This window comes from Oncorhynchus tshawytscha, linkage group LG03, assembly GCF_018296145.1.
Source record: "Oncorhynchus tshawytscha isolate Ot180627B linkage group LG03, Otsh_v2.0, whole genome shotgun sequence".
In the NCBI taxonomy this organism is placed as follows: Eukaryota; Metazoa; Chordata; class Actinopteri; order Salmoniformes; family Salmonidae; genus Oncorhynchus; species Oncorhynchus tshawytscha.
In genome coordinates this window covers 16,504,174-16,516,889 of record NC_056431.1, presented here as the reverse complement: position 1 = coordinate 16,516,889, position 12,716 = coordinate 16,504,174, and the positions used below count along the sequence as shown (strand labels likewise).

The 12,716-nt window shown below is 42.0% G+C and overlaps 1 protein-coding gene across 1 annotated transcript; it reads right to left on the bottom strand.

Annotated features, from left to right (window-relative positions):
* Positions 1 to 1,161: 1,161 nt before the first annotated feature.
* Positions 1,162 to 5,382, bottom strand: LOC112244939 (gonadotropin-releasing hormone II receptor-like). The gene is made up of 3 exons (XM_024412833.1): positions 4,756 to 5,382; positions 1,755 to 1,956; positions 1,162 to 1,583 (listed from the first exon to the last, which is right to left on the bottom strand). Exons 1-3 carry the CDS (start codon positions 5,380 to 5,382, stop codon positions 1,162 to 1,164), a joined length of 1,251 nt encoding a protein of 416 aa, XP_024268601.1.
* Positions 5,383 to 12,716: the final 7,334 nt, after the last annotated feature.

Sequence of the window (12,716 nt, the reverse complement as noted above, 5' to 3'; positions counted from 1 at the left end):
TTGCACAGTGCTCCTTGGGATGTTTAAAGCTTGGGAAATCTTTTTGTATCCAAATCCGGCTTTAAACTTCTTCACAACAGTATCTCGGACCTGCCTGGTGTGTTCCTTGTTCTTCATGATGCTCTCTGCGCTTTTAACGGACCTCTGAGACTATCACAGTGCAGGTGCATTTATACGGAGACTTGATTACACACAGGTGGATTGTATTTATCATCATTAGTCATTTAGGTCAACATTGGATCATTCAGAGATCCTCACTGAACTTCTGGAGAGAGTTTGCTGCACTGAAAGTAAAGGGGCTGAATAATTTTGCACGCCCAATTTTTCAGTTTTTGATTTGTTAAAAAGGTTTGAAATATCCAATAAATGTCGTTCCACTTCATGATTGTGTCCCACTTGTTGTTGATTCTTCACAAAAAAATACAGTTTTATATCTTTATGTTTGAAGCCTGAAATGTGGCAAAAGGTCGCAAAGTTCAAGGGGGCCGAATACTTTCGCAAGGCAGATATATATATATATATCAGGGGACAGCCAAGGGTTTTAATGGTTCGTAGAAAGTTGTGGAACGGCGCTTAAAATGAGTTTGCCTTTCCATGTGATAGTAATTGAAATAGAATGGCATGTGCTTAACTGTTGCTGTATAACTGGATATCCAACATTGGCAGAAACGTGTTGCAGTCCAGTTGGTTCTGTTCTGCCTCCCTCTGGACCTCTTGGAAACAACGAACCATTAATGTAAGCTCACAAGATCAGGGTGGCTCCCAAGTCTACCTCTGAACTGCCTTAGCCATGGTGCTTAACGCTGTAGATTAGGCCCAGAAAACATATATTTTCTGGGTAAAGTAATCCTGAATGATTTGAACCCTTCAACCCTTGGCTTCCAAGATAGTTTTGTCTCTTTATCCATCTATCCCTTTCATCTCAGGTTGGGCTTGACCCCTAACTCAAGTGCCTCCTCCCATGCTTCAACAATGTCCTCAAAATGTTAAAGATGGGCGTACAATCAGAGGGGAGATATTTTGGCGGTGCTGTTAAGCCTGCCATTGTCTTCACCTCACAGAATAAGTAGGTCGGTCTACATACTCCTTAGTAGCGCTCATTTCCAGGTCTGCTCTCCCTCAGCCCTCCAACCTTACAGATGTACTTACTGTCAGCTCCAGTCATCTACCGTCACCTCCAGTCTCTTTGGTCTGTTCCACACCGGGGGCGTCAGAGTCCTGCTCTCCGCTGTGGGGGCCCTGGTGGGCGGACAGGCGGTCCAGAGACCTGGGCGACATATTAATGTCCCTTCTTCTATAGCACCAGCACATGGCCAGGTCGGCCCGGAATGAGGGCATGTAGAAGCCATAGATGACCGGGTCAAAACATGTGTTCAGGTTGCCGAAGACAAACAGGGCATGGTGGATGTATTCAGGCGTGACCTGCAGCATCTCCGGCTGGAACCAGTACCAGATACCCAGGAGGTAGTAGGGTGTCCAGCAGACCACGAAGGACATCACGATGATGATGGTCATCTTTAGAGTCTTCATTCGTGCTTTGGGGATCATGTCTGTGCCACTGCGTCTCAGGCAGGACTCGCCATCTGGAAAAGTATGGCACTGGTTAGTAGCTTCCTAAAGCCAATGTAGCTATCAGATCTCTCCTGAACATTGTTAATGTATAATTAATGTTGGAACAGCATATAGGCCTACTGAGGTTGCCATTTTGGCCATGCAAGTATTGTGGTTGCCAGATTGGAATAGCTAGCTTGTACCTTTGTTCCTGTGGAGTTGTTGATTGATCTCAATGAGGATGTGTGTGTAGCAGAAGCTCATGACCAGCAGGGGGAACACGTAGAGAGTGACGAAGTAGAACATGTTGTAGACCGTCTCCTGCCATCGCTCTTTGAAGCTGCCATGGGTCACACACTGGGTGAAGTCTACGCCCTCGGCCTTGATGGCCCGGAAGATGAACAGCTGGGGAACAGGAAGTCACTGAGTAACAACAACCACAACATCTAAGATGTATGACAATCCACCTACTGTAAATACAGCAGCACCTTTCACACAGGTATACACTGGGATACTACAGTACTACTTTAGGTTATGTTGGGGATAATTTAATCTACCTTCAAAGTATAAAACTCAGTTGAGGTCTTGGCTGCTATTTTGTGCCAGAGCACTAGCCAGAAATGGGTAGTTTAATGAGAAAATGCAGTGGCTGAATCATGTCTGAAGTATTTTCTGATTAATGAATGCAATGGTCAGTAGCATCACAGTAACTTTCAAGGTGGATCCATACTCTGCAATGGCTTTCAAAATTATTTGGGGACATAAATCACTATGACAGACATATATAAATACTGAATTGATTTATGATTTTATACTAATTGTATCCAATCTGAGTTGGGGACGGAGTTGTTCGCTTTTTGCAACAATGCAATTTGACTTGTTTTCCAATTCCCCATGTATTAATAAAACGTTAGATTGATTTCAGTGTTTAAATACTTGCTTTTACAACATCTCCCGCCTCCCACTGCTGATGTTGCACTTTCCTAATTCTCAGGAATATAATCACATTGCACACTCTGGGGGGCACAATTAACTAACTAATATCAGCATGCCAGGAATTTAAAGATTTCTTGCTGAAATGCCTCCTCATTTCCAGGAAGACTCCAGAAGGCATATCCCTATCTGTCTATCTACCCCCTTGTCCTTGCCCCAGTGCTGCATAGGGGCGGTGATTACGTGGGATCTCTGACGGTGTGGCACTGATACGTAAATCCTGTTGTGCCCCTCTGCTGCATAGGGGCGGCGATTACGTGGGATCTCTGACGGTGTGGCACTGATACGTAAATCCTGTTGTGCCCCTCTGCACTCTGCAGCCCTGAGAATTAAATTACAGGGGAAGAGCCTGAGGCAAGACATTCAAGATGCTCATGCCCTGTGGTGAATCACTCGCCTACCAGCAGGTGCACTGATAAAACTCCCCAGCAGCCCCGGCGCCACTCTGACAGCAAATTAGGCTTATTTGTCTACTCAGATTAATAAATCTATTCTCATGAGGGACACGTGCCGCCCCCCTGAACCTCCCGTCCCACACCTTGACACTCTCCCCATTCAAGCAAACAGTCACTCTCCTGCCGCTTGAAGTAAGTCATCCAAACAATGTAGAGAAGGCTGGACTACTTTGAAGTTGTGCTGCAGTAGTATGCCATTACTCTTTGAAACCATTTTACACACTGCGCAAGAATATACCTCAGAATAATCTATGGTAAGTTATGTACTGTACATTTTATATTTCCTTAGGCTACATTCTAAATCAGATGACTTGTAATATATTTATTTATGTATTTTTTACAGGGGAAAAAAAGATGCCCCGCAGTGTGAATTTGAATAGGTTGTAGCCCAAAACAAATTCAAGATCACACTGTGAGGCATCTTTAATTTCCTTTTTTGATACAGCAGACAGGATTGTGTTTTTGATTCAAGGAACACCATGCCAAAGAGCCAGGGAGATCCCCAGCCTATATTCATTAAATCCCCATCTAGGTCCATCAGTATGTGTGCACAGATGACAGTTGAGATGACAGTTGAGTACAGTACACCATGCAGGAACAGAATCGTAGGTAATGCCTCCTCGTTCGTCACTGTGTGTGTATGTGTGTGAGTGTATTAGATGTACGCTTGACCTTGACCAGATTAATTCAGTATCTGTCACAATTGGTGACCTCAGCCATCCTTTCACCTGTCATCTCCCATCAGCCACTGGGTCGAGAGTGTTAATTGGTACTTGAAGCATCTGTGCAAACTGATTGATAATGTGTACACTTCCGCTCAGACCAGTCAAAGCTCTTCTCTGTCCTGGCACCCCAATTGTGGAACGAGCTTCCCACTAAAGCTAGGACAACAGAGTCTCTGCCCATCTTCCAAAAACAACTGAAACCCTTCCTCTTCAAAGAATATCTTAAATAAGACATCTTAGTCTCCCCCCCTCGCCACCCACCCAAAAAACTTCTGTATTGAGGCAAAATGTACTTATAACAACTGTGATATGTGGTTATCTCACCTAGCTATCTATTTTTAAATTTATTAATGTAATTTCTAGCCCCTTTTTCTTACAAATTTTGTGATTCCGATCTTGTCTCATCGCTGCCAGGCTCGGGAGAGGCGAAAGTTGAGTCATGTGTCCTCCGTAACATGACCTAACCAAAAGACGCTTCTTAACACCTGCCCCCGTAACCTGGAAGCCAACTGCGCCAATATGTTGGAGGAAACACCGTTCAACTGACGACGAGGTCAGCCTGCAGGTCGCCCGGCCCACCACAAGGAGTCACTAGAGCGCAATGAGCAAAGTAAAGCCCCCCCGGCCAAACCCTCCCCTAACCCTACGATGCTGGATCAATTGTGCTCCGCCATATGGGACTCCAGGTCACGGCCGGTGATCAAACCCTAGGCTGTAGTGACACCACAACATGGCGATGCAGTGCCTTAGACCGCTGCACCACTCGGGAGGCCCTCACCTAGCTATCTTAAGATGAATGCACTTACTCTAAGTAGTTTTGGATAAAAGCATCTGCTAAATTGCTCAAATGTAAATATATATTTCTAAGTACCTTGACTAACCCACAGATAGAGCTGCACTTGGCATGAACACGACATCTCAACAACATACCAGGACTTATCAAAATCACTTTCACTTTAAGGAATTTACCTTGAATTTCTTGGAGCGCCACACTATTTATAGTAAATAAGGCTACCAGGGTTTTAACTCACCTGTGGTAAAGCCAGAAGCACGCTGAGGCCCCAGGCCAGACCCAGCATCCTCTTGTTCCGGTGGTGGGAGTTGAGTGAGTCCAGCGGGTGCAGGATGGCGTGGTGCCTGTCCAAACTGACCACCACCAGGATGAAGGCTGACGAGTGCATGGCAAACAGCTTGAGGAAGCATAGCATCTTACACATGGCGTCCCCGCCATACCACTGCACCGTGATGTTCCAAATGGCGTCCAGTGGCATCACCACAAAGGTCATCATCAAGTCGGCGGCAGCCAGGCTCATGATGAGTGGTCGCAGGTGAGAAGCCAGGCGCCGGCCACGCCCCCGGCACACACTGACCAATAATGCAAGGTTGCTGCAGGCGGCAAATAGGAAGAGGATTAAGGTGGCGCCGACACGGAATTGGGCGGCTCGGGTGAAGGTGGGCGCCTCCCAGTCAACCAGAGGGGGAAACTGGGACATGTTTGAGAGGGTGGGTTGCATTGACCCGGTGACACCCACTAATGGAGGCCTCAGGAGGGACAGGTTGCCAGACATCCTGGGTTGGAAAAGACAAGGTTTATATGAATGAGTGTAGATAAAGTAAAACATGTATATCCTTATCGTGATTACATACATTATTATCATATACACATCAAAGTTTTTATGTGCCGTCAGTTATTCTACATTGCTCTTGATAGGATAAGTGATTATTAATGTAAAATAAGACCTCATGCGACTGAGAAACAGCATACACTACATTAATATGGTAGTTTTTCATTTCACCACTTAGTCCACCAACCAACTCATCAGAGAGAAGCGTACCCACTGGGCACACCACATCATTTCAACGTGGATAATTGGGTAATATTTGGCTGAGAAGTTGATCAATGAGATTACAACATATATTCACCCACTCAAAAAGACAGCCAAAAGTTAGTTGAATTGCCAATGTGTTATCACTATGCTTTCAACCATCTAAAAGCACAACCAAATTCCAATGGAAAAACAATGTCTGATTTTCGGTTTTAATTGTCACCCAAATGTCTATCACTGCACTTTCAACCATCTAAAACCACAGCAAAGTTAAAATGGGAATACAATGTCAGATATTTTGTTTTTAAATAAAAAATTTAAAAAACATTTTTTAGCCTTTATTTAACTAGGCAAGTCAGTTAAGAACAAATGATTATTTACAATGACGGCCTACCCCAGACGACGCTGGGCCAATTTTGCACCGCCCTATGGAACTCTCAAACACAACTGGATGTGATACAGCCTGGATTCGAACCAGGGACTGTAATGACACCATCTTGCACTGAGATGCAGTGCATTAGACCGCTGCACCACTCGGGAGACGTTAATGTTTAATGTGTTATCACTGTGTTTAATTAATCTAATAGCAGAACCAAATGACCTGTATTGCTTTTGAGATTACATTAATGCCGTTTGAGATTCTGTGCAGATTGTTACAGCAATTGTGAAGATCTCCATTGACCTGCAAGGTCCTACGCATACTATCTTGAACATGTTTTATATGATTACATAAGAAGAAATGTATAGTTACAGTAACCTAAAAATGTGCCAATGGACGTAGTACTAATTTTAAGGTTGAATGTTACATTAGTTTGGAAGATAGTCTTAACTTTAGGCTATTTACTCTATTACAAAAGTAATATTGAATTCTGTTTGGTTGACAACTCAACCAAATATCAACATATAAAGGAGATGTATATACTGCTTGGATAGTTAAAGCTAAGCCACTGTCTTAATCCATTTCTTTAACTTATATTTTTGGTTGAGTTGGAGACGTGAATCCAACATCTAATTTGTTAACTTGTGGACATGTTAATAGGCTATTTATTGTATTTCAAAAGTGATATTGAATTGTTTTTGGTTGTAAATGCAACCAAATATCAACATCTGAAGGAGATTTATATTCTGCTTGGATAGTTCCATCTGTACCACTGATTTAGTTTGGCTTTAATTCCAGTTTGTCTACAAATTAATAATTTATATGTTGGATTCATGTCTGTATCTCAATAAATAAATAAAAGTTAAAGAATAGGACTAAATCAAATGAAATCATACTTTAAATGCACCTTAAATTAAGTTTGTATTGTCTATTTTTTTGTTGAATTCTGGGTTTAATTCAAAGAATAGCTGTTGAGGACTTTTCAGGCCTAAATAGCATCATTGATGTTATATGAGTGATAAAGTATGGTCACATTTCATTTGCTCTGTTAAACCTACCCTTTGGAATGGCTTTAATAGCAACAGTGAATCTATTTAGTTTTAAGTGGAGATTTCCCAACAATATTTCTCATGATTGCACATTAGTAATAGTCAGTGACAAATATCATAGCTAAGCAGGGCTGGGATTGGTTAAAACCTTAAAACCCTGGATGGGAGACCAAAGGGTAGATTCTCCAGTAGGAGGTACTGCCCAGCCTATTGTTGTTTTCTGACAGTGGATTATTTAACGTTGAAGATCTGACGTTGTTTTAAAGGTACAAATTCAACATATTTTACACACGGTTTGTCTATGTTTAAAAATGGTTACCATAATGACATAATCCTGAGGCTGAAATTTCACCCTCAAAACCACAATTGATGACTTTTTAAAAATCCAATGTATTTTACACGCAGATTCCACATCACAATACGTTGGCAAATGAAGTTTAAACATTGTTGATTCAACCAGTTTGTGCATGGTGCGTAATGGCATCAAGATGATAAACAATTATCCGAATGACAGAATCGCACGGTGACATATTGTAATCTCCTGGTAATCAGAATATGACGCTGCCTGTTATTGCTCAACTATACACAGAAGGCCAGTGGAGAAGTATGGGTATTCAACACACTGTTTTGTCACGACTGAGACGAGCCAGCCTCCCCTGCTAATAACAAACCTCTGCGGTATAACTCACACAGTAATCGCACCAGCGCTGCATCTTCCTCTCTCATAACTGCTGTTTTTATGGCTCTAGTTGGCCCTCTATTCTGTTAGCTAGACACAGGTTTGGCATGTCAGCTAAACTCTTGTCCAGTGTAGCATATTTATCTGTCGTCTTGAACACCAGGAAAATGGCCATATTGATGCTACTGTAATTTTCACAACAGATGTTTGGGAGGAAATGTAAATAGTATGTATGCTTGAATGGAAGGCTCTGTGTGGAATTGGAGTTGGGATAAATGCTCTGTATTGAAAAAAACAGACATTAAATCCGATGCTTAATAAGCAATACCGGACTTACTGTTTCAAATAGGCTGTAGTGTTGGTGAGAAGCATTGCAATCATTTCTTTGGAAAACAGTGATCCAACCTGATCCGATTCTGTGACCCCAATTGGGTTGTAATAGAGGCCTTACCTACCAGTAAATAACCACGTTGACTCTGACCATGATGGATCTGTTTTTATACCACTTTATGGCCAATGCAATCAGCCCACACACAGAGCACAATAACATGGCCTGTGTTGTGTCCTAGCCCCAGAGGACTGCAATCAGTGCCCTACAGCATCATTGTGTGCACTGTTTGTGGACTGTGATTCATAATGGCACAGTGACGTACAGTACACCATGGACCATAGTGGGGGAGTGAGATGTCTTTGCACATAAAAGTGTAATGACAAAGCCTCAAAGTGAGAGGCTGATCCAGGAGGACTTTGTGCACTGTATACCACACACATATCAGAGGTAATAAGGTTGGAAATAGGATTATGATAGAATGATCAGATAAATTATCTGTATTCATCATCATTCATTTGATCTTACAGCATAATATCAAATGAGATAAGATTATCAGACAGTATGTCACAGTGACTGTACATCTTCTCTTAGCAAGTGCAGTAGATTTAAACACCACCAATCAACAATCGTCAAAATATGATCAAATACTCAAACACATGGACTGTTCACCTAGAGTAAGATGGAATGACACTGAACCTGGAAACACGAAAAGCCAGTGTTGTTTAGGCTACATGTGCCATCTGCCTGATGTCTATTGGCTTGAAAGTCGATGTAGAGGACTGCAGAGCCTGACCTTACCCCACTCCAGAGCTGTCAACACACTCTCCAAACACATTGCCCTGTGAATACTAAAGAAGAAGATCATGTGTTTCTACAGCAGGGACATTGGGACCGGGAGACTTCTGCTATCCGCCAGAGAGAAATGTCAAACCAGAATGTGCCGAAAAAGCCAACTGGTGCCACGGATTCCCCATTTAGTTTGTCAGCCTACCCTGGGAATGAATGGAGTTTATAAATCTTTTTAACAAAGGGCATTGTCATGTGTAATGACTCATATGCAGAGATGGTGTTCATTCTTGGTTTGTAGTAACACAGAGAAAGATTGATTAGATTGATTAGATTGATATAATGGTCATTTTCAGCCTCTTCTGACCATGACTTGTTTCTATTCGGCCCCGTCAGATCCCTGATGGTCCCAGTACTGATGCTGAGAACATTGACACAGTAGCAGCACAAAGACAGCCTTTCTCTTCCTGATATAGAATACCCAACCATATAATAGCGAAAGTAGATCTACCTGGTCTGTCATAATTTTTATTCATTTTAACCTTTATTTAACTAGGCAAGTCATTTAAGAACAAATTCTTATTTTCAATGACGGCCTAGGAGCAGCGGGTAAACTGCCTGTTCAGGGGCAGAACGACAGATTTGTACCTTGTCAGCTCGGGGATTTGAACTTGCAACCTTCCGGTTACCAGTCCAACGCTCTAACCACTAGGCTACCCTGCTGCCCCATCAGTTTAGATGACCTTGGACCAAGTGTGTGTGTCCTTATGCCACACACACACTCCCGCTCTCTATCACTTTGTCTCTCTCACCATCTCACTTTAATTAATTCAACATTAATTATGCCTTTCCTATGCCACACACACACACACACACTTTCTCTCTCACCATCTCACTCTCAACTAAGTCTTTCAACGCTGATCCTCACTCTGTCTCCTCTCAGTATGTTAACATTTTCAAAACGAAGTCTTGAATGCGTGTTAATCATGTAATAGAATGATGAGTTATTTTTAGTGGCTTTGACTGTTCTCCCATCCACTGAAGAATAAATGGCACCGGCACGCGAAGGTGTCTGAAGGACATTGGGATCAAGTTTCACGCAGTAAATTGATCATCCCAGCATGCACCAGTAGCCTACTAGGGGCTAGGGCAGTGTTTACAGTGTACATTCATGAATTATTTTTTTGGCGTCACTGCAAAGCGGCGGTAATATCAATCCTATATCGAAACCCCGAGCCATTCTACTCTTGAGCAAGGCAGTTAACCCCCAACAACTGCTCCCCGGGCGCCGTGAACGTTGTAAGGCAGCTCCCCGCACCTATCTGATTCAGAGGGGTTGGGTTAAATGCGGAAGACATATTCCGGTTGGCGTCATTGCTTTTGCTATATTAGTGTGTGTGCAAGGTAAAAGGTCGCGGTCGATTCGGAAACTGCAGCAATCTGATGGATGGGTCAATGGGATTACAAACTTTAGGTGGAGGGAAAAACCTTTAACCTAACCTTTGAAAATGGAAGGTAAAAAAAATAAAGTATAAGACCTATATATTTGTAACGTTTTGCCTTTATATTTTGGACATTTGTTTGTTTTCATGTTGTAACTGGACAAGAAGCGTAGATATGCAGGGATATTGCATATTGTATTCTATTGATTGTTTCGTACCATATAGTCCTTTAACAAATTAGGATATTTTGATTGTTATGCCACTATAATGTAGGCTATACAACAGTTAGTCCAATTTATCCTATAGCTATCCTATATGCTAGTCATCTGTCCACATAATGACAACATGCAGTCAGATATATTACAGGACTATGCTCACTCTTACCTTGTTTAACGCTCAACTCACTTGGAATTCGCGCATTCCCTCACAATACGCCACAAAGCACACTTTCTCTCTGATACAATGTTGTGTATTCCAATTGATCAGCTAAACCGTCATGCAATTAAATATATGTATTATCTTCAGTTACCGCAGTATCAAAAATAATTGAAACCCAAAATGACGTATTCTTCTCCAAAGTAGGCCTACAACAATTTCAGCGTTTCGGTTGATCCATCTTTCACTCAGTTTTCTTTTTGGATATGTCAATATCCATGGGAGTTTCCCAAATGATCCAATGTCCAATCCTTGTCGGGCTCCGAGGTTGGTGAAATAGGCTCTGCAGCTACAGTGCAGTTCAACAGACCACTCTATCCCACTACTTGCGTTCATCAACAATAGACATGGGAGGGGAGCTGTCCATACACGCAGGTGCTTAAGTGCTGAAAATAAACCTGGTGCATCAAAAACATAGACTACAGATTATTTGGCAATACTGATTTGCAGGCGCGTGCACAATATGGGTCTACCTGTGCCAGAACACCTGCCCCTTTTCCCTCCCACTTGCCAAGTGTTCTTTTGTGTGGTGGTATAATTTTCTATTTTTTGTATACAGTTTTTGTCATTGTTGTTCTGAACCCACTTCCACCTAGTCGTCGCGATGACGTCATATTCGCCACCCCACACCTCCACCCCAACCGTTGGTCTGCCTTGAATGGAGCTCATGTGAGCCCGGTTGTGACTTTTTCCCAGTTTTCCCTGCATGGAGAGAAGTGCTGAGCGATTAGGGCTTTATGAGGTAGGTTCGGTTTCAATTTCAGTTTATTTTTTAGACATTAAATGCACTATGCATTATGTGGGTCGAATGTCGTAACAACACAGAATAAAACAATTAAAAGTAAAAAAAATAATAACATATGTATAAAAATATCCAAAAAAAGACATATTCTGTATATATATATCATGTTAGTGATGCCCATTACTGCTTATCACTTATTAACCATATTTTATTAAAGTAAAGTGAATAAATGGTTTATTATTTCATTCCAAGTCATCATTCCATCTCTGTAGACCTGCTGCCTATGCAGTCTGACAAAAATCAACATTTTAGTAGTTCTTCAAAGTAAATAAGACATTATTTATTGACTGCTGAATGCCAAGTATCAATCACCCCGTGTCTGCTCCACACCGTTCTTATTATAGCTCAGTGCTCCACACAGACCGGACAAGTATGCAGGTGCGCAATGGATTATTGTCATTGTAGTTAATTACCATTTTTTCTGTGCTAATGTATGTAGAATATTGGCCTGTTGGAAACTAAACCTACTACATTGCATAGTTCAGGCTTGATCCGATTTATCTCTATATAAACTGCCCATTGAGCTGACAGAAAAAACTCTAACAAAATGGAATTCAAATCATTTAAACGTACATTGGTCAATTAGTTGTTTAAAAACCAAAAAAGAACCGACATTTCGGTTAATTGCTCAGCACTCATGGAGCTTGCGCTCCCCCAGTATCCAAACATGCATGGCTTGAAATGCAGTCACTGGTGGAGCGTGTGTAGCAAGCTAACTAGTTTAAATATAAACAGTAATACCAGAGCAGCATAACATTTGATTCACACTTCATAACACTTGATTTATAACACATCATTCATTTTCGATCTGGATTGCGAATAGCCTATGTGCAGCAGCACTTCATCATGCATTTCCTTATACAATCATAGCAGCGAGAGCGGTGCTAGAGGTGCTGCAGCACCCTGATAAGGGACTGCACGTTATTGACAATGAGGGATACCTGGAGAAAATCGGACCTCCCTGAAATTAAAATGGATGACCCTCCCTTCAGTAAAATATATTTTTACCTGACCCATTCTGAAAGCTTGAAAAAAAAGTGATCCTCCCCTATACCCAAAATAATAATTCAAAGAAAGTGGATAACAGAGAACATGCCTACGTTTACCCTCACTCCCATGATAGACAAGGGCTGGGTTTCCCAAAAGCATCGTACCACTAAGATCATCTTAACTCCACTGACACTAAATGGACAGAATAGTATCTTAGTGCTACGATGCTTTCATGAGACCCAAGCCAGAGCCTTAGATATGCAGTTTTAGAAA

Bases quoted from the DNA above. Each gene is read 5' to 3' on its own strand.
- LOC112244939 (XM_024412833.1), bottom strand. From the start codon at position 5,382: ATGATAATAATGTATGTAATCACGATAAGGATATACATGTTTTACTTT. The intron at 1,957-4,755 runs GTGAGTTAAAAC...CCTGTTCCCCAG, and splicing joins TGCTTCTGGCTTTACCACAG to CTGTTCATCTTCCGGGCCAT. The intron at 1,584-1,754 runs GTACAAGCTAGC...ATACTTTTCCAG, and splicing joins ACAACTCCACAGGAACAAAG to ATGGCGAGTCCTGCCTGAGA.